The following is a 22,419-nucleotide window of genomic DNA, read 5'->3' as shown; positions in this document are numbered from 1 at the left end:
AACCCCCCCCCCTCCCAAACCCTCAACCCCCCACTCTGCTCTCAGCTGGGTTTGGTCAATGCAAAGCCCCAGATAAGAGAGCCAAGATTTTAAAGAGGCGGTGTCCCTCGGCCAAAGGCCACAGCTCTGAGTCTGTGGAGCAGACTTAGAGCTCTGAGTAGTCACAGGGTTTCCACAAACTTTCCTCCTCTCATTCCTTCAGCTAGGTGTGGCGATGGCCTCCCACTGTTGATACCCCAGGGTTCTTTGTCAGCATCTTCTACTGGTTTCCCTTAACCTGCCCCTTTGTGAAGAGTCCCTACATTCAGACTGTCTTGAGTCTGAGGATGCCGTCTGTTCCTTCCAGGGCCCCAGGTGACACAAGACAGGATTTTCTTCCTTGCCTTTTAAAATCAGTTGTAGATAGCACACATTTTCACCTTTCTTCAATTCATTCAACAAATATTTATTGAGCACCTACAGTGTGCCAGTTACTCTTGTGTTCTTTGAGAAAACAGTGGTGAACAAGACAAAGGGGATACAGTTAACAAACAGGCTACTTCAAATAGTGATAAATGTCCTGATCTCCTGAGTAATTCTGAAGGGACTCAGGTGTAACCACATTAGATTGGGCAGTCTGGGAAGGTCTTTTGCAGGCGGTGAGATTTGAGGATCTGGGGACTTTGAACAGCGGATAAGAAGCTTGTTCAAAGATCTGAGAGCAGGATATTCCAGATAGTGAGGTAGTAGGCAAGAGCAAAAGCTAATGAGCTTGGCTTATTCGTTACACAGAAGCTTCTGGAACATAGTGAGCGTAGTCCAGTAACATTAACAAAAATAAGTGATGGGTGATTTACCTCTGTAGTAAAAATGGAGTGCTAACTTGTACAATGGTGTTGGCTTTTTTTCAGAGTAGGCAATCCAGTTTGTCTTGCAACTATTTTTCAGATTGTTAGGTATACACTGGATTATAGCATGGGCACCAAGACCTACCTCTATAACCACCTAAATGTAACCCTAATTTACCTAAGGTCACAGCTACAAAGTTGCATAGGCGAGATGCCAACCACATTCCCTTTTATTCTGATCTCAGAGATAATTTTTTTCTCCCAGTTAAAGGCATAAGAAGGATATCAGCTGAAGGGCCTCAACAGTTTTAAGAGAAGTAATCTACCCACAGAAATTAATTAAGAATACCCAGAGAGTGAGAGGGAGGATAGATATAACAGGTTTTTTCCTTAAAAACAGTTGTGGAGTTTCCCAGATTACAAAGATCTAAGCTAGCAGTTTATTGTTTTGAGTGTTAGAGGAGTTGGTTGGGTTACTTGGGATCCATTTTAGGATATAAATACGCTGTGAGAGAGCAGAGAATCTCACCTGACTTCCAGACTATCTCCTTTCTTGAAAACACAATTAGGGCCACTTCCTTCTCCTTCAGGCTTTCCTACCTTAACCCTGTGCTGTAAATTTTCAGCAAAATGATAAAATAGGTTGAATGTGCGGAGTGGATTATTGTTTTTGGCCAAGTTGTGTTTCCACAGAATTAAGCCATCAGCCCAACAAAAGTTAGAGTTGTTTTCCCCCGTCGTTTCCATGTGTGATGGTCTCAATTTTCTCTAATGGGAGCCCTCTCTAGGTCAAGAACAAGGACTTACAATTTGTTCCCAGCAGCACGTGTCTGGCAGATAATATATGGAGAGAATTAAGATTCTAAGAGGCATTTTACTGCGTGACGCAATCTCAGCCCTAACGGTCTCTAAACGTGAGCGTGCAGAGGTCGCTTTTGGCCACCAAGCGGCGCTAAGGCGCCACCTAGGATGGACTCGCTTCGTTTTCCACGGGATTTGAAGTTTTGACCTTTTAAAAAATTGTCAGAAAGGTTAATTCACAAGTGAAGGGGAATGTTCGCCAAGCATGAATGATGCTCCAGCAATGGGCGGGCTGCACAAGGCGTCCTGAGTCTCTTGGCGCACCTCAGCCCTTTTGAGATCGCAGTGGGAGTTAGGGCAGGGGAATCGCAGAGGTACACACGGGAATGGGTGCAGCCCCAGGCAACTGAGGGCTGAGGTGCGCGCCGCGCGGGGTCCGCCAGGCGTGCGCGTGGGGTTCCAAGGAACCAGCTCCCCTCCCGCCCCCGCCCCCTCGCGGCTTGGGGCCGGCCAGGCCGCTCCTCCCCTGGGTGGGTCCCGGCTCCTTTTCTGGCAGGATCTATTTGCATAGAGGAAACTGCCCAAAGTGGCCGTGGTGGAGGAGCTAGCGGCAGGGAAGGGGGCGTGCGCCGAGATCCGCGCTTCCCGGAGGCCAAGCCCTGCGCCCGCCCGACCTCGTGCCACGGGCTCTAAGCCTGCTCCCCCCGCGTTGGGCCTGCGACCCCAACTCTGCATCGCCCCCTCAGAGAACTCACGCGCGAAGAGCGCGCCATGAGCCCCGGCGAGCGCAACGGTGGCGAAGCGCGGAAGGGCCGCCCGCCGGGCGGCGGCGGGGGGCGCCCGGCGACAGCGGCTGGGGCCTGGGCGGTGAGCGCGCTGTGCCTGCTGCTCTCCGTGGGCTCGGCAGCCGCCTGCCTGCTGCTGGGCGCCCAGGCGGCCGCGCTGCAGGGCCGGGTGGCGGCCCTCGAGGAGGAGCGGGAGCTGCTGCGGCGCGAGGGGCCACCGGGCACCCTAGCCGCCTGGGCGGAGCCGCACCTGGAGCGCCTGCTGCGCGAGGTGAGGCGCCGCGCGCGGGGCGCGAGCTGTGCTGCGCGAAGGGAGTGTGTCGGGCTGGGGTAGTGTCCGTGTGCTGGGCGCCAGAGGCAGTGTGGCCATCTAACTGAGGAGGGGTCGCCCGCTGGTTCTTTGCGCTCTAGTCTATCCTGGCGGCCTGCGCGGGGGCGGAGGCTGGGGTGCAGCCTTGCAGAGGGTCTTGCTGTCCCCTCTCCAGCCTTAGGGTCGCATTGCAGAGCAAGTGGCTGTGGGAAAAGCGAGCCAAAAGGGCCGTTTCAGAAACGAGCTGAGGGAGGGAGAGGGAAGACTACAGACTTTGAAATGACAGACGTGGGGCGAGTCACCATGCGGCTGTGCGCTTCCCGCCCGCGCTGGGCGCCAGGCTCCTCATCTGTGCGGGAGTTGTCTGGTGCGTGACTCTCGTCACCAGTAGCAACTGCCCTTACCAATGGCGATTTACCTGGAGAGGCGAGGAGCCCCTGGCAGGCTGGCGGCCACAGTGGAGGGAAGCCTCTGACAGACCCGAGGGCCAGGGCCTTGGACGGATATAGTCAGTCCAGCCTGCTCGCCCTCCGTCCCCAGGAAAGTTCTTTTCAAGGCAGCTCCATCCTAGAGATGCTGTGCTCTGGAGTCGCTGCGGCTGAGCGCGCTCTCCGCGGGCCACCGAGCCCTGGGATGCCCACGTCAGACTAGTAGGGTGAGGGGAGGAAAAAACAGTCGGGGCCAGAAAACCTGGATTCCGGTTTCAGGTGATGCCACCTGTGGAGTACAGGCACATCCTGAGTTTCCTTGAGCTTCTTGGAAGCATATGAGACTCCGTGACACTTCTGTTCAGGTCGCTTCTGTGTGTCTGCAAAGCAAGAGCTACGTTTGGGACCCCAAAGCCCTCACCCATCATATTTATCAAAACCTCCACCGTTTGGGCAGCAGTACCCCTCCGCATAGAACTGAGAGAGGCTGAACTAGCCAGAGCCTTCAAAACCTGAGCCATCCTCTTCTCCTGGGAAAGGCGACCTCCCTCCCAGGATCCCAAGCGCCCTGCGCGACCGGGTATCTTCAGTTGCGGTAGGAAACGCACGCGTGCGCTTCTGGATAGAGGGGAGCGCGGGCGGGCCTATTAGCAGCCCGGGAACTGCAGCGCGGGGATCTTTAGTAATGTATTGCGCCGCGTATTCATTGAGTTAATTTGGAATCTTTAGGGGAATGGGAGAAGACTGCACCGCACCTCGTAGTTCACCGTACTCTATATCTCAAGTCACTTTAAGCCAGCATTACAGCTCTTCTTGTTTGGTTTTGGGCAGAATTGCTGCTTCATGAAACGATTTCCTATTTTCTCTCTGAAAGTGCCTGCAGACTTCAGAAATCTCTCCGAAGCCCTGCTGGCAACTTGTGGTGATGGTTTCATAATTGGAGTCCATTATATTTTGGCAAATCCCTGGAGACCAGGGTGTTGAACTGACTTATGGAAGGCCAAGTCAAATTTTTACCTGTTAGTGCTGGAAGTGTGGCTGTTCTTTGGAATAGGAGGCCCCTTTTAGTAAAAATAAACAGCAATCTGGGATTGAATGAATCAGAAATCCTGGGAGAACCTTTTATGAGGAACTTGCAAATTGTGACCATTCTAGTAGGGAAGGGTTCCTGGGACGCAGCCACCTCTGTTTCTCTGTCTCTCTGTCTCTCGCTCTCTCCCTGTCTCCTTCTCCTTCCCACTCCCTCTCTCCTCTTCATTAGAAAAGCAAAAGGAACATTTTGAATCCTGGAATTTCCACTTGAAATTTGCTTTACTATTCAGCAGGCTGGCATTAGCACTGGAGACAGCTCAACACATCTTACTAACTAAACTTGGTGTCTGAGGAGCATGTGCTTGGAGTACTAACTGGCCAGTTTTTCTCTGCCAGTGGAGCATCAGGGATGCCACAGTGCAAATGCAGTTGGGGTTGAGCTTCTGGCTGCTGGGGTGTCCCCTGTGAGAAGGCATCTGTCTTCCAAGGCCAGTTTGTTCCTGCCACTAGCCATTCTTCTTGCAAATATCACTGGATGGGAAATGTTCACAACCTGGCTGGTGACCCTGAGAGCCCCTGGCTGAGATGAAGAGGCTGTGGGAGATGCATATAGGAAACTGATAATTGGCTTTAAATAGATGTGAGGGTACTTTTTTGAACCCTCAGCTGTGGAAGCCAAATGAATATCTAACTGAAAATATCTTAAGGAAAGAACATTTGTACTTGAACATATTTTTCAGTACCAGTTTGTTTTCCACCGGTGAAACTTCTTTTAAGCTCGTGCTTAAGTAGCTGTGTATGTGTATGTGAGAGGGTGCCTGCAGCTTGTCCTTTTACCAAGAAGCTTGTTTTCAGAGTTTCAGAGGCAGAAACCACATCCAAATTAAAGAAGAGAAATCTCTGCCAACCACACACAGTTCTAATGTCAGAAAAAAATAAAAATAAGCCAACAAAAGCCACTGTTAATATGGGAGCTACTGTCTTTGTTCCCTTGGGAGCAGAACTGTGAAATGACTTATTTGGGACTGGCTGATGTGCCTGATAATGTATATTCAGAAGCTACAACAAAGGAATCTTCATGTTGTCATTATTAAAGACCCTTCCCTTGGTACAAAAGAAAAGAAATACTTTCAAGAACATAAAAACAAGATTTCTGAGCAAGAGTCATTAACGATAGTATCTTCAGTATGATCTAAAAATATGAATGCAAAACAAGTATCTGATATTGTGCTTTTAAGGTGCTTTAAATACGTTACCTAAGTAACCACCCCCTCCCAGTATTTACATCTATAGTTACAGTATTACAAAGGCTTAAATTTTAGAGTGTGTGGCTTTTATGCTACAGTAAAAAGTTTAATGCAAGGATTAAAGAAATATTTAGCTGTATTCAGAAGAGACCATTTCCAGCTTACAATGGATTTATTGTTGGCTGTTGGTCTTCCATTGTCCAGACCAGTCAGTTTGAAAACAGGAAAAACCTAGAGACTAAGGATAAAATTCAAGCACTTTCCTTTCCTACCATCAACTATATATATTGGTTGTTACCATACAACCCAGAATCAAATGTAGCTTTTTCTGCCTTTGTGGTAATCTGTCATTTGTCAGGGCTGCTTTGTGGTGTACAATTTAATAAAGAGGCCAAGTTTCCAGTCCCAAGGCACAACTAGAGATGGGGTGTAAGTCATAGCTACATTTATTCCCTTGACACTTCCTGGCTTCCAAACCAAAAAGATTCCTTCCAGTTCTTCCTGGCATGCTCACGTTCTCTCTCCACTCTTCTTTTTCTTGTTTGTTTTTGTTTTGTTTGTTTGTTTTGTTTTGTGACAGTTTGGGAAAGCTTTATAATAACAGCAGCATGATTAGAACAAGTCAGCTGTTGGGGTGTTTCTTTCAGAAATATATTTTGGAATTGTTTGATTGGGTTTTTGCACATTTGCTTTGAAGGTGTGTGGCATCACTGCTGAATCAGGGAATCTGCAAACTGAATGTATTTATATCAGCGGGTGCAGAAGGGTAGATGAGGCGTGGGGTTTCTGTCCCACTGTTTACTAGCTCTGCCATCTAACCTCTTCAGCTTCTTAAACATCAACTTCCTCTTCACCACTATGGTCACCACTACTTGGGTAGTGAGGAGCAAATGAGAAAATGTAGAGGAAAGTATTGGCCAGGATGTGTGCTTTTGATGCAGAGTAACAGAACACCTGAGTGTGGTTGCTTAAACTATACAGTCATTGAATTATCTTGCATATCCAGAGAAGCCTGTGAGTCAGTCATGAGGTCCTGGGTTAGTTCAGTGACTTGACCGTGACTGGGTGTCAGGTCAGTGTCTTTTATTCTCTTGGCCTTTCTTTATGGTCCCAAAATGGCTGCTGCTGCTCCAAGCATGAGTCTTCGCACAAAAGTAGCCAAGGTAGAAGGGAAGGAGGCAGGAAAAAGAGTCACCTCTTGAGAGCTTTCTCTTTCATTTGAATCAGGGAGGAGACCCCCAGCATCGCTCAGCAGACTTCTCTGAAAGGCACCAGTGAGAATCAGGGCCTGTGATCACTGTTATCCTGTCTCTAGCAAAGGTTATGGGGTTGCCACAGGTGGCTTTGCCCAATCTTGATTCATCTCCAGAGGCTGAGCACGTTACCACTCAAAGAGAATTGTGGTTTTGCAAGGAAGGAATACTAGGAATGTACTGGGGAGCAACGGATGGTGTCAGGCGGGTGCTGTAGAGTGCTGTTACCCGAAAGGAGGACGGAGGCAGTCATCCACTGACCTGCCACAGTCTTTGTAACTATACTCCCTCCCACTGCAGGGTTTCCCAGGGTCCTGCCCTCCAACTCTGCCTCCAGCCATAGTCAAAGGCAAGGCAGATGTGTTTGGGATTCTCTCTGGCATAATCCCATGCTTCACAATTTATTGTCTTTGGCCCTTAAGCAGATGCCAGCTCTGATGCCAAAGTGACCAGCTGGAGCAGCCTCGTCGCTGGGGATGGCACTCTCCAGCCCTGCTTTCCAACTCTTCCTACATCTCAGCATACACGGGGATGGTAACACTTGCACATCACAATGCAGTGAAGTGGAAGAGGCTGCTCAGGCTGGAGGCGACTGGCCCAGTTTGAAGGACGAAGGAGATCAGTGCACCTGGAACCATGTATGGTGCCCTGTACCCATTAGGTGTGCCCTCCTCCCTGCCATCCCCCAGCCATAGCCCCGCTTGACTTTCTCAGCAGCCATTCCTCACTGTGGTTCCAAATCCCCTTCCAGGGTGTTTGCAGTTAGAATCCTGAGCAGGATGTTGTGCCTTTTACCCTCCCTGATATCATCTCATTAGATTCAATCTTTCTAGGTGACTTTGGATCCTTGTACCTTCAAATAGCAATATGACAGGACCCGAACTCAGACTGGCTTAAATACGAAGGGGATTTATTGGCATGTGTAACCAAGAAATCCAGGGAAATGTCTGCTCAGGCCCAGCCGAGGGTGCCAAATTTTGTGTTTCTCTGTGCTGGCTCTGTATTTCTCAGGATGCCCTCACTCTCCTGTGAAGTGGCATGCAGGCTGCAAGTTCTCATCTTCAGCATGAGAGTTTCTCTCTCCCAATAGCCCCTATTCACTCTGATGATAATACAAATGAGCTGTACTGGTTGGTCACTGAGACCAGTGGGGCAGCCTCTCACCTGCCACTGGAGCTGAAAGGACCAGGAGTGAAAAATGGTTTCCAATGGGCGATTTGGAGTGCTGTTATTAGAAGAAGGAGGAGAGGACACGGGGCTGGTAAACCAAATAGGTGACAGTCTGAGGAATAATGAGAGAGGCTTGGACAACAAACAAGAGCCACAATCTGGGGAAATTCCTTCCCAATGACTTGAAATCCAGGCAAAGGATTTTTGACCTAATGGGATAGGCAGCAGGTTGCAGGTTCTTGTTCTGTAGGCGTTTATGTATGTTAATAAATTTGGGTTTATCTGTGGCAGTATCAAAACCTGTATTTCTCTCTGCCCTTACAAAATGGGAGCTTAACAAGTTACAAGGTAACTTAAAATCTTAAAACTTCCCCACAACAGCCTCATGAGATGGAGAAGGCAGAGGTTATTGTCCCTGTTTTGCAGAGCAAGAAATGCCACTGAGATGGAGGCAGTGAGCTGCTTGGGCACACAGGGCCAGGCCTGGGCTCCCTCGGATTTGCAGGATGCCTTGGAATGGGGAGTGAGAAGGGCAGGCATGTCCTTTCCCCACTTGGTGTGAGTTTGGTGCCCAGCCTATGGCAGTGTGGACGTGCCCCAAGTCAGGGCCACCTGCTTCTGGGCCCACCTTTGTCTGCTCACTTCTATCGGCTTCCCAGGGAGTGTTGTCATGGGGAAGGACCCCCTTTTCTGGCCTAGTTGGAGAGTCTGTGGGGGCACCCGAGTCCCAGTGGCTTGGAGCAGGGAGGTGCATGTGGCTTAGGGGTTGCCACAGCCTTTCCTGGAGCTAAGTGTCATGGTGGCTTTGGGGGCCTAAGCTTGGAAGAGGGAACGCTTTGGACACAGCGTCAGAAGGCCACCGTCTTAGTCTGTTCAGCCTACTATAACTGGGCAGCAACAAAACAACACAATATTTATTTCTTACAGTTCTGGAGGCTGGGAAAGTTCAAGTTCAAGATGCTGGCAGATTCCGTGTGTGGTGAGAGCTCGTTGCTTGGTTCATAGACGGCCATCTTCTCACTGTATCTCCACACGGCAGAAGGGTTGAGGCAGCTCTCTAAGGTCCCTTTTACAAGGGCACTAATCTCATTCATGAGGGTACCACCCTTATGTCCTAATCATCTCCAAAAGAGCCCCTCCCCCGACACTATCACATTGGGGATGAGGTTTCAACATAGAAATTTGTGAGAACACAGACATTCAGTGTACAGCAGCCATTCACCCCCTGCTGACTGTATGGCCCAGGCTGGTCATCCAGCCCCTTGGAACCTCAGTTCTCTACAGGTGAGGTGAGAGCGCTGCTTAGACTGTCGGGAGGGCTGGACAAATCGTTTGTGCAGCAAAGGGTGAACCCTGAGCACGGGATCCCACTGACCTTCCCTTACAGGGCCCCACAGGATATCGGTACAATCCTCCACTTGCAGAGAAGCCCACTGCACCACCACAGATTGCCATGGGTTTCTCTCTTCTCTCTAACTCTAAGCCCCACCAGGAGGCATAGCTAGCTGTCAGTGAGGGACGGGGTTCCTTCAGACCTGCTCTTCGAAGGGTGGGTGTAGACCCTTCTCTCTTTGCCCTTGGATGTGCTCATCAGCTCTCTAGCTGCTGCTGCTGAGATGCTACCACTCCCTTTACCTAGGATCTTGGACCCAGTGTTGGGAAATAGCACGCCAGCTCGGCCCCCCTTTCCCTTCCCCCTTAAAAAAAATAACCAAGATGTATATTGATTTAACATGATTAAGTTATTGATAACCTCACCACCCAAAAATGAGGACTATTTTTCTTTTGGCATCCTCCCTCCCAATTCTTATTCCTAGACAAATTTACGCCTATCTAATTGTAACCGCAGAGTGCATACCATTTATTCCTTGTGTGTATGTATTTCAACCTCACATTAAAAATAGTTTTACAGGTGCTGCACAATCTTTACAGTTGTGTTTCATGGCCATGTACGATCCCATCAATGGAGTCTGCATTCCTTCTATCAACAGCCTCTAGGCTTTTCCACATTTCTGTTGGCACAAGTGTCGTGGGGAAGGGCTCTCACTTCCGTTATTCTTTAGGACGTAGAGTAACTGCCTAAAGAGGAACGTCTTTAGGGCTTTGTTTTTTTCTTTTAATTTTGGAACATCCAACTTTGTTCATGTTTCTCCTTCTGTCATATTCCAAAACTGTCATGCTGTTGTGAAGTCACACTTCAAGCTTTATGATGAGCAAAGTAGATTCAATCCATTTTGTGGTGGAAATTTTATTTCAGTTGGATTTGCTGTTGTTAAAGCACAAAGCAATCGATGATAAACAAAGCCTTACAGTAAGACTTGGGAAAACTCTGAAGATGTCAGCTCAGAATTAGGCTCCTTTGTTGGTTTGGCGAGAACCCTTTCTTGAGTGGCGTTTCACAGCACCAGGCACTGCACTCTGTCCCCGCCGCGACTTCTCATTCTGTGAACAACTGTAGCTCAGTTTTGAAAACGTTCTCCGGAGGCCACACACGACCTCCAGCTCCTTCTCCGTTCGATTTTCTCCATGTGTAGGCTCAGGATTAATCTTTAATTGTTGACACAGGCACTCAGAAGACATTCCTTCATCATATCCGGAGACATATTTTAGGACTAAACACGAACTGTTGGGAGAAAAAAATAAGTTTGCAGATGTCGTTTTAAAGGAAGGCACGCCAGTGCCCTCTCGGAGGCTTAGGGGAAATGATGGGGTGCCTCCCTCTGGCTGCCCTGGGCTGGAGGGTTCACATACATGTCCTCATGTTTCCAAATGGCCTAGCCCAGCTCCCCTACTCCCCTGAGAGGTGGGTCTGACCCTCAGAGGGAGGGGCAGTGACCAGCCCCAGATGGCAGTGTATGCCTGAACCTGGGTGGCTTGACTCCTTGTCTGAGCCCTTTCTACAGCCTCCTGGCAGACCTCAGGAAGCAATCATTTAGATTGGGGTGGCAGCTTTTTCTGCCAGTGTGGAATAGACATTCCCAGTAGGTGGTGGCTGTGTAGGTGGCATGCAAGACTTCAGCTTTTAGGCAGACTAGTTACACCTCTCAGCTCTTCCATTCCCCAGCTCTGTGACTTTGGGTAAATGGCTAGTTCTTTTTTTTTTTGGTTTGTTTGTTTGTGTTTTTATTATTATTATTTTATGCCTACAGAACCTGGTCTTCCTAGGTGGTCTCCCATCCAAGTACTAACCAGGCCCACCCCTGCTTAGCTTCTGGGATCAGACATCGGGCTTGTTCAGGGTGGCATGGCTGTAGACCTGTACCGTGGCTCCACTGGGGTGCAAACCCATGACCTTCTGGGTGTAAAGCAGACGTGCTAACTGCTACACTATGAAACTACATCCAAAATGGCTAGTTTTCTAAACTTCAGTTTGCCCAGCCATTAAGTGGAGATGATCATTCTTGCCTCCTAAGGTTTCTGTGGGACTCAAACAAATTGATTATGTCCTAATGCTCAGCACATCAGACACATCCTGAAAATGGCTATTCTCATTAGATGCTTCCTTTGAGTCCAAAGGAATACCTATGTCACTTTGCCAATTGGAGAGGGGGTCCTGTGCTTACATGGCTGACCTTGAAACCCTTTTAACACTGAGATTATGCCAGCCTATTAAGGCCATGCAGAAGTGAAAAAGGTGTTAACCCAGGTCCTAGCTCTAAGTCGATGACAGAGAAATGTGACTTGGTTGTTGTAGAAAAGAAAAGACTGAATTCACTTCATAACCCCATTTTTTTCAGTTTCTCTTTTGAGTAGAAGGAGATTTTCCACTTAAATTAAGAAATTTCACATTTACCACCAAAATAAAAGTCTAATTATTCATGAAAATTATTATATGGATTTTTCATTGCATAAGGGCTTTAAACACCTAATAAACTTGCTTTAATTAATAAGTTAGTCTGTTTTTTGACTATGCAATTTGGCACTAACACCCCAAATATTCAGGATTAATTGGTGAATTAAAGGCCTCACACGCATCTGCTTCAGTTCACATTGGTAAATGAGAAAATTTTAATTTTCTGATGTAGCCACAAAAATCAGTGGGAAAAACAGCACTTTCGAATGAGTAATATCAACTTCTAAAATTGAATTCACTTCCAATTTTGAGTTGTGAAACAAATTATGAAGGAATTAGAATGTATTCTGGTGTTTCAGAAGACAGTAAGTAAAATCTACTCAACTTTGAGCCTCCAAGGAGGGTCATCACACAAAAAAAGCAAAGTCTGTCAATTTATTTAACTGTACCTTTTTGTGTGATGTATGGGCTATTATCATTGACAGCATTTTGTTTTCAGACCCTTGTGGTGGGGCAGTCAAACGTAGGACAAGTTCACACACCAACGGGACTAAAGTGTGTGTGTGAGTGTAAATGCATATGTATGAGTGTGCATACATATCAGCATACGTGTGTGTGCAAACCCACGTGCACATATGTGTATGGGTATGTCTATGAATGTGGGTGTGTGAATGTGCGTGCACCCACAGGCATGTGCACATGTGGACACACAGGGACTCCTGAAGGAGGCAGGACAGGTGAGACCAGCCTGACCACGTCCCATGACCACAGAAGTTGTCTTACCCCTGGAGAGCTTCTCTAACTGGGCCGCACAGCTCATTTCATGGGCTCTGGGGTTAGAAGACCTGGTCTGGAGTCTGGAGCTGCATCTGATTAGTTGGCTTTCCCAAGCTTTAACTTCTTCCTCTAGAGAAAGGGTGCTTCACTCTGGTTCTCTGAGGATGAAGTGACGGCCCATCCCTGGATGCCGGGACAATGAGTGAGACGTCTGTCCTCCTCATTTACGCCTTGCTGATAACCCTAGTAGTCAGTGGCTGCCAGCACTATTAGCACCCAGTGCCACCGGCCTTCTCAGGGACAAGTCCCCCCTCTTTCTCACTCCCGTAAGGAGGCTCCCACCTTAGCTTTGTTTCAATGAGCTGAACTGGAAAGAGATGCCTCGCCACTCAGCCTGTCATCCTGCTGATGATTTCTTCATGGGTTCTTCTGATCCCTTGATTTCAGTCCCATTCCTGGGCCCTTCTTGAAATATAACCTCTTCTTTGACTCTGAGTCCTGCCACTCCAAGCCCCAGGCAGGTCATGGTCTCAGTGTGGTCTCCCTCCGTTGGCCCATCAACCCTCAATGCTTCCCATCACCTGTGGGTAGAGGAGGTGAAAACCCCTTTCTCCTCCCTGCACCTAAGTCCTCCAGGTCTTCTCTGCCTCCTGTCACTTCATTCTCTTCAGGGAGGAGGCAAGCGAAGGTGGGGTAGGGTGTCTGGAAGACCTCATCTGTATTAGTTTGCTAGGGCTGCCTCCACAAAGTACTGCAGTCTGTGTGGATGAAACAACAGGAATTTCTTTGCTCATAGTTCTGGAGGCTGGAAGTCCGAGGTCAAGGTGTCAGTAGAGTTGATTTTTCTTGAGGCTTCTCCCCTTGGCTTGCAGACAGCCGACTTCTCCCTGTGTCCTCACATGGCCATCCTTCTGTGTGTGCTAGTCTCCCAATCTCCTCTTCTTAGAAGAACACCAGTCATACTGGGTATCAATAATGGCCTCATTTTAACTTAATCACCTCTCTGAAGTCCCTATCTTTAAATACAGCCACATTCTGAGGGAGTTGGAGTTAGGGCTCTCACGTGAATTTAGCAGGGACATGATTCAGCCAACAACACCATCTAATCAGACTTGGCACATAAGTGGAAACGCCAGACATTCATTGTGGACAGGACTGAGAGAAGAGGGGTCAGCAGGAAGCAGGTGGAACTCAGTGTGGAGACCTAAGCAGGCCCAACGTGGTGGCTAGGCCGCTGGAGAAGACCCTAGCCACGGTGTAGAGAAGGCCTGGAGGCCATTCATAGGAGCAGTCTGAGGGCCCTCCTCAATGAGTCAAAAACTGTGATGGAATCATCCATTCCCCTCCCCCGCCCAGGGGCATCCATGGGATTTCTTTCTGTCAGACCAGCACGGGGAACCTTGGAAGGCAGGTAGGTTCTGATGGGACGTGAAATGTGCCTGAAAAATAATGAATTAAGGATTACTGAAGAATTGCAGTAATTAAGGATTACTGAAGAATTCTGTTTACAGAGCAAACCTTTCGAAACATGCTAGTATATTTCAGGACTGAGTGGGAACCCTTAAGGAAATGTTTGCCAGTGTGGTTTCGGGGAGTCACTTTGTTGCCAGTGGGAGTCATTGATTAAAGCCACATTCTTTAGAGAAATGTTTCTGAGCTCCTGCCAAATGCATGGGCTGGGCTAGAGCCTCTCACCAATTGTCTTCACCTGACTTCACTGAGGTTTACCTGGCACCGAGGTGGAACCCAAAGCTCAGTGTGGCGAACTGATGCCTTCTGAGGCCGGGATACCAGCTTCACACCCCTGGCCAAGCCTGTGGGAACTGTGGCCTGGGGCATTTTGAGGTTTGGGTTTTTTAAGGTTTACTTAGCATACAATGAACGCCACATATTTAAAATGTACAATTTGATATGTCTTGACTGTGCACACCTGTGAAACCATCTCCACAATCAAGATAAGTGAACGATGCATCACCCATAAATGTTTCTTCCTGCTTCCTTGCATTCTCTCCCATCTCTCCCCACCTGCCACCTAGGTGTTACTGATTTCTGTCACAATCGGTTAGTTTCCATTTTGTAAGATTTTTATATGAATGGAACCATACTCTTTTTACCGGAGGAGGAAAGAGTCTGGTTTTCTTCACTCAACATAATTATTGAGACTTTCTTTGATACTTTTGCATATATCATTAGTTCATTTTTTTCATTACCGAGTATTATTGTGTGGATATTCCACAATCTGTTTATCCATTTATCTGTTAATGGATATTTGAATTGTTTCCAGTTTTTGGCTGTTACAACAAAGCTCATGAATGTACATGAACATCCGTGTATAAGTCTTCATATGGAATATGCTTTCATTTCTCTTGGGTATAAATACCTTGAAGTGGAATGATTCATCATCTAATAGATGTATGATTAACTTTTTAAGAAGTTGCCAAACTATTGTTCAAAGCCATTGTATTATTTTACATTCCATGAAAGTTCTATTTGTCCAAATAATGTATCTTTTTTTTCTGTCTACTTTTAAGATTTCTTCTTTATCACTTGTTTTAAGCAATTAAGTTCATAATATGCCTTAGTGTAGTCTTCTTCATGTTTATTGTGCTTAAGTTTCATTGAGATTCTTAGATCTGTTTATAGTTTTCATCAAGTTTTGAAATAATTTTTGGCCATTACTTCTTTAAATATATATATTTTTCTGTTTATTCTCCTTTAGGGACTCTAATCACATGTATATAAGGCCACTTGAAATCCCAAGTTCACTATTTTCCTCTTTTTTTCTTAATTAAAAAAAAATTCTCTGTGTGTTGACTTTGGATAACTTCTATTGCTGACTTTCAGTTCACTAATCTTTTCTTTTGCAGTATCTAATCTGCCGTTCATCCCCTCACTCTATTTTTTTTTCTTCTTTCATCTCAGACGTAATGAAACTCTCAGAGTTTCAGCTTAGGTTGTTTAATATCTTTGATGTTTTTGCTTAACTTTTTGAACACGTGCACTGCAGGTATCACCATTCTTTCAAAGTCTTTGTGCTAATTTTAATATCTATGGTAGTTGTGAGTCAGTTTCAATTAACTGATTTTTTTACTCATTATGGACATTTTTTTCCTGCTGTTAATTTCTATCGTATGCCAGACATAATGAATTTTACATCATTGGGTACTGGATAGTTTTGTATTCTATCAATATTTGTTGTGTCACAGTTAAGTTACTTGGAAATAGTTTGATCCTTTTGGGTCTCATTTTTAAGATCCATTAAGTGAGAACAGAGCTGTGTTTAGCCTGGGGTCAATTTTAATACAGTCTTAGCTTACATTCCATTCTGGGATTCTCTGACATCCTGCTTGATTTCTTTTAAATTTGTGTCCATTAAAGTTTATTCTTGGTGATGTACAGTCCGACAGTTTTTGACAGATGCATAGAGTCACGTATCTGCTACCCCACCCCCTCAAATCTCCTACTTCATTCCTTGTACTCTCCCAACCTTTTGCAATCACTGATCTAATTTCTGTCCTTATGGCTTTGTATGGCCTGGCTGTTGGTAGCAACCTTCCCCCCACCTCCCCCAGACACAAAAATTACATGTAAGCAAAAGCTGTCTTTCGTTGTGGTTGGAGTTAGTTGATATCAGGCTTCAATTCCAGCCCTGACACTTACATTGCCCTCTCTAAGTCTCAATTTTCTTATTGATCAATGGCTATAATAATAGTCATAGCCTCATGGGAGTTCTTGGGAGAACTAGATAAGACAACAGCTGTTGTCACAGTACTTGGCACACAATAAAGGATCGATAATCTTGATAATAACACTTTATATCTGCTGTTCTCTTCATCACCATGATCATCATCACCATGTGGGGTATAAGAAAAAAGAATGTTAAAAAAGGGGCCAGAAAGTGCCCCTCTTGGGCTGCTGGTGCCAATGAGGATGCATGCACGAGTCCTCTCTATGGGGGCGGAACGTGAGCATCTGGATGTGCCTGTGCAGAGAGGATCTCATTCTCCACAAGCCTTTCCCCTGGTGTCTGTGGTGTGTGCATATTAGCAGAGTTGGTCTTGGAACTGAGTCTTCTTGAGGAGACAAAATCATCTGTCTATCATTCAAAAATTGTCCTCAGCAGGAAGATTTCAGGTCGGCTTCATTTTGGGTCTTCTATTTCCATGATTGATTGATCGATTGATTGATTTACTGAGAAAATGGTATTACGTAGAACACAGAAAGAACTTTTAAAAAGGTAAATCACTGTGAGTGGATGTTTGCTAGTTGCTGCCAACCAATGCCTGGATTTTTACACAGATGTAGACATTTTATTATTGTATCATAAACATAAATCACTGTGAGTGGATGTTTGCTAGTTGCTGCCAACCAATGCCTGGATTTTTACACAGATGTAGACATTTTATTATTGTATCATAAACATTTTTTCTTGTTGCTATATAGTCTTCATAATGATATTTCATGAAGATATGACAGTTTCTTCAAGGAGACTCACCATCCTTCTCTAAACCACTCCCACTGTTTTGAGGCACAACTTCATGAATATCATCTTTTGCTTCTGCTGATTTATTTCCTTGGGATATATTCCCTAGAGTAGGAATTTTCTGTCAAAAGATAGGAATGTCTGTGGCTTTATTTGTAGATTTTACAGAAATAAATCATTACATCCTTTTTTTGTATGCTAATCCATATTTCATCAAAACATAACTGGTCAAGGATGTGATCAAACATCTGCTGAAGTGTTCCAGACTAGCACTCCAACAGCTCATTAATAAATTCAGCATCTGACCATGTAATGCTCTTTTGAAACCTGTGATTTTCCCTGATTAATTTCCCCTCTGTGCTTGCCACCCTCCCCAAAAACTTTAAGTCCTCCTCCTCTGTACTTCTGGAAGAAACTCTTTCAAAGTCAGTCTTTTCTCAGAAACTCATACTCTGTTTACTTTCTGAGTGGGAGTTGTTTGCAAATGTAAAGCCAGGACCATATTGTTTGCAGATGCGAGGGGTGCTGCCAGATAATTGAATGTAAAAAGTTGAGGCTTCTAAATCCTTTCTTACAAACCTGGACACAAAAGAATATTTTCTTAGAATTAAAAAAAATAAATAAATAAAAGGCATGGAAATAAAGATTGTGGGATTGGGTTTCTAATTCAAATATTTCACTCTATGTTCAAAGTAAGGATGTTTCAAATCCACAGAAAGTTAGGGGCCTGAAGATGGGAGGGTAGCAGACCAGGAGGTAAAACTTTGCATATTCACTATCTAATCCAGAAAAACAAGTGCATAATAGGAGTTAAAATAAATGACAGAGCAAAAACTCAATCCCGGTAATTTATGATCATTGCTACTGGCATTAACAGTAAGGTTTTTTTTTTTTTTTTTTTTTTTTTTTTTACCTTCTCATCAATAATTTCTCATTTAACTTTTAATTTTAAACAAGAGTAACTTAAAAGTAATCGAGTTGCCTATCAATATTTGGTAAAGCTTCCTCCCCCTTTATGGGAGTGTCCTAGTTGATAACAGTTGTTAAAAGCCACTAGCTTTTTAGTAGTAAATGCTTTTGTGGAAAAAAAAAGAAAAAGAAAATTAGACTTCTCCTCTGTCTAGCAATGATAAACAAATGAGAGTTTCTCGGACAAATTGGCTTAAACTAGAAGACTGGATTCTTTTCCCAGGTAAAAATTGAGGTCTGTAAAGTGAGTTCTGAGGTCCCTCTCTTGCCCGCATGCGCAGCAGCCTCAGCAGCCTTGGATTCAGTGAGGACCCGTGGCGCTGCTCCAGAGCTCTGTGCGCGAGGCCTGTTGCTGAAGGTGGTGTCTCCTGCAGCCAGGATGGAGCTGACCTCACTCACCTGGTGGGAACCCCAGAGCAGCTTCGAGGAGTAGGGGGTGGGGGGCCTCTCGGGGCTGGGGGCTCAGTCCTAGCTGCTCTGCTCGCAGGGTTGCTTTGGGCCAGGTGGGCGGCCCCAGAGCAGAGCAGAAGTGTGTAGCAGGTGGGGGTCCTCATGGGGGCTGAGAGCTTGGCGTCCAGAGGCCCAGCCAGTTTCCGATTTCTGGGCAAACCAAGGCCTTGTGGACCAGACAGGTGCGGCGAGAATGGAGAAGCAGCTGCACCGAAAGGCAGCACCCCACACCTCTGCCTGCGCGGTACTACTTGCACACCCTTCCACCGCGGCATATCCCAAGTTCCCTCAAACGTGGCCTTAACTTCATCCTTTGTCTGTGTTAGCCTCTGTTGCATCTGGGACACGTGGGGGACTGGCTGGACCCGGATGGAGGTGGAACTCGGAAGTGCTTTGCAGGTGGCTGGAGCTAACCAGGTTACTTGTTTTGTCTCAGCCTTCTGGGCTGTTCCAGAAAGAGACAAGAGGGGGCTTGGCTGGAGTCCCGTGTTCTGTGAAAATTTCAGGCTTGGTGATCAGGGTGGGGGTGACCTTCTCGCCTCCTTTTAAAAATTACAGTTTTATGTTTCTAACAAATGCCCTTTCTGCAGGTCATCGTGCATTTTTCACTCAAATTAACACATTTGGAATGTACCTTGTTTCACTTTGTGGGAAATATATATTTTTTCTAGAGAAAGGTAAATAACTTATAGATTATTGTTAGGACTCCAGTCTGAGCTAGTTTGGGGGTTATGGACCAATCGTTTCACTACCATAACCTAGATTTGGGATTTGGGACTAGTTTCTTCTTTTTCTGTACCTTGTGTCCTCTCAGTTAGTCAGGGACAATAATTCGGGCCTCATAGGTTATTCCAAGGGTCAAATCAGACAGTGACGAGGCCAGGGCTGTATTGTGAGTTATCATAATAGTGGAGCTATGACTTCCGATTCCATTTCTGCAGTAGTTCTTTTTCCCTTCACCCAAATCTAGCACAGGGCTGGCGTGTACATATTCTTGGTAAATTGTTTTGAACCAAATTTTCTAGGCCAAGGATCCCCACAGGTAAGAAGAAAGGAAAATGTCGGGGGTTGGGCCTGGGGAGCAGATCTGAACCCTGTGGGATGGGAGGGGCTGCGGCCACGGGAGCTGGGGGCTTCCTGGAGTTGATCGGGGGATCTGAGTACAGAAAGCTGCTGCAAGGGCCCTGCCCTCCCATCTTCAAGCTGACTGCTTTTGGCTTTTCTCGATTTGTGTTTGCAAACATCCGTAACAAAGCAGAAACCTGCCACCTTCTTTTCAGAGACCCCCAAGTAAATTGATCAGTGTTTATTTTTGTTTCTTCTCTCATTCTAAAACTATAGATTTTAATGACCTTGTAAAAACATGTTCTCAAAAATACCATCACTGTTGTCAGTCTTTTTAATACATTGTTTTTGTGCATTTTTCCATTTTTACTCCTCTCTGCTCTCAAACTCATCCTCATTTCCCCCCCCTCCCCTTTTCTTCCTGGTTCAGAAGTTGGAGGGACTAGTCAAGCTCCGGACAGTTCGGGAAGCGCCGACCGAGTGCGTCTGCCCCCCAGGTAAGCAGATGTTCCGTCTTTGCTGGCTCCTGACGTCTCTAGGACTGGCTTCTCTCTCCTGTCTGCTCATAACTGCCAAGGCCAGTTCTGAGGTCCTCAAGAGACCACCTTGGGTTTCAGACTGTCTGTTGTACTGTATGGCCCATCCTGGCAGGTGTGTCACTAGTCGAAAATCCCAGCAAGATTAAATGCCTCGGTTTGATGAGAATGGCATTGTTGCTGGGGGAGCGCAGAAACCACTAGAGATGATTTCTAGTATAGGCTTAGATACCAGTAAAGTACCATCCTTCCCATCCTAAAGATGGAGAAACAGGCATGAACCATCACGCGATTTAAACGTTGTGACCCAAGACATTGACAGGGCAGGGAATGGAGGTTGATAAATAATCTGGGCAAATCATTTTTTTTGTTTTCATTCTTTTGGTGGATGTAGAGGAAGGGAGCAGGAAACATGGTCTGAATTATTCAAATAATCATGTCTCTCTTGGGTTTTGGTGGTGAAGACCAGGATGGCTGTGGATAGACCCAGGATTTGTTGATTCCTAACTCATGTGGCTCGAATCCTGGTTCATGTCAGGTCTTCCGGTTGTCCTCGTGGGAGCTTTGCACGGACAATGATTGAGAATTTAGATGCGTAGTCATGGCCCCGGCACTTTCAGGCTTAGTATTAACCTCTCAGAGGATGCCATGTAAATCGGTGAATGAGCAGCAGGTTGACTCCTCATGGTGCTGGACAAGATGAGAGAACACTGGTGACCGCAGCTGAGCTCATTGGCCCTTGTCCTTACTGTCACTCCTTCCATTAGCCAAGTTGTCTGGCACTTCCCAATCCACTTTGCTGCTCCAGAGAAACCAAGCTCACTGATAATTCACATCTCAAGGTTGGGAGATGCCTGCCAAGGTGGACCTTGAGGTGTGAAGATTCAGTCTCCGGGGGCCCAGCAAGGAGAGGGTTTGATGGTTGAACTTAAGCTGGCTTTTAATAATAGGACCTCCAGATTTTTAATAGGAGGAAAAAAGACATGACAAATAATGGCATCATTACTTGATCAGGAAGTCAGAAATTGTGATTCAGCGGGGGGAAAAACCCCCCAAATCCATCAATGAATTTTTGATGATCTGCAAAATGTATAAAACAGAAACAACAACTCTTTTCTCTCTCTCTTTTTTTTCTGAGTGTCGTATGGGTGTAAATTCATGTGAGTTATATGGATAAGTACTTTTTAAACAGAGTCACAGAGTATTCATAAGAGATGAAATCAGTTCCATGGGCTGTATCCAGCATTTTGAAATTTTGAATTCTCATAGACTCCAATAAAAGCTAACGGGCTGGAGCTTTTGTTTCAGTTTTTTATCTTTGTGAGCATGACCTGGATGATGATATGAACTGGGTTTCTTGCTGTGGGTTGCTGACTGGAAGTTTGAAAATCCCCAGTACAGGTGACAGGTGGATATGAAGGAATAGACAGTGAGGGGGTACAGAACTCGTGAATAAATCTGAGCCAGGTCTAAACCTTGGTCTACTATTTATTAACTATAAGGGTCCTCATCGAAAAATGATGACAATATTGGAGTGGGGTCTGTGGGCTTTTTTGAGGTCATGGGGAAAGTATAGATCAAAGCTCATCACTCAGAAGCAGTCTTGTGTCCTGTTGCCCCTTGAGGGGTAATGAACCACAAAGAGAGGCTCTATGAGGGTCTCAGATAAGACCCATGGAGGCTGAAAGGCTGGTCAAAACCCCTAGTCCCACTGACAAGAAGGCAGTGATCTCCCTTCCATGCTCTCTGAGAGGGGCCCTGCTGGCGTTCAGCTCTGCGCTGCTGCTGTCCCAGGGGCTCGTGGCTGTCATCAAGCCATCATGGCAGGTTTGGTCCGTGTGGCCAGGCCCCCATGCACACACATGCCCACTCGAGGTGGAGGACTCGCTTGAGCCTTTTGGACCAGAGCCCTTCACGGATGCAAGACCCGTCAGTTGGCACATTCTCCTCTGCCATGAAAGGGACAGAGGCCTTTTCTCCAACACTGGAAGCCTTAACTCATTCTCTTTCTCCCAGCTCCGATCTGCCCTGTGGACTCCTGGAGTCTGGACACACAGACGACTTTCCATAGCTTGGGTCCCCATCTGATTTGAGATACCCCCAGATCTCTGTGGCCCATCTCCTTCCCATGCCTGGGAGACAGTGTAATCTTTTGTCAGAACCTAGGATGCCACAGACAGATAAGCAAGGCCAGAGAAGGGGGCGGCTCTTCTGTGTGTGTTGCCCATTGTGGAGCTGACGCTCCATGAGGAGGGGCAGACTGCTGCGCCCGCCACACTTAGTGGTGGGAAGACTGGCAGGGCTGGGCCCTGAAGTAGCCCTGTGACCTTGGACAAGAGAGAGGTCTTTGAGCCTTGCATCTCTTGTCTATAAAATGGCATAGTGGGTCGAATCGTGTCCCTTGAAAAGATATGTCCCAGTTCTAACCTCCCCATACATGGCCTTATTGGAAATAAGGTCTTTGCAGATATAATTAAGTTGAGGATGTCAAGA

The 22,419-nt window shown here is 46.4% G+C and overlaps 1 protein-coding gene and 1 pseudogene across 6 annotated transcripts in view; one reads left to right on the top strand and one right to left on the bottom strand.

Moving 5' to 3' along the window:
• The first annotated feature begins 2,199 nt into the window (after window positions 1-2,199).
• COL23A1 (collagen type XXIII alpha 1 chain) overlaps window positions 2,200-22,419 on the top strand; it is a 286,819-nt gene continuing 266,599 nt past the window's right edge. For 5 of the 6 annotated variants that reach the window (XM_036224351.1, XM_036224349.1, XM_036224352.1 and 2 more), the window contains exons 1-2: window positions 2,200-2,684; window positions 19,821-19,887. In XM_036224351.1, the coding sequence (XP_036080244.1) occupies window positions 2,400-2,684; window positions 19,821-19,887 (352 nt within the window). In that variant the 5' untranslated portion in view covers window positions 2,200-2,399. The remainder of the gene's footprint in view (window positions 2,685-19,820; window positions 19,888-22,419) is intronic. The other variant, XM_016158371.2, reaches the window with a different exon arrangement.
• LOC118605649 lies at window positions 10,994-11,109 on the bottom strand (annotated as a pseudogene).

Source organism: Rousettus aegyptiacus, unplaced genomic scaffold, assembly GCF_014176215.1.
Source record: "Rousettus aegyptiacus isolate mRouAeg1 unplaced genomic scaffold, mRouAeg1.p scaffold_m13_p_7, whole genome shotgun sequence".
Classification (NCBI taxonomy): domain Eukaryota; kingdom Metazoa; phylum Chordata; class Mammalia; order Chiroptera; family Pteropodidae; genus Rousettus; species Rousettus aegyptiacus.
Note: the sequence above shows the minus strand (reverse complement) of the source record. Positions and strands in the feature narration are given on the sequence as shown.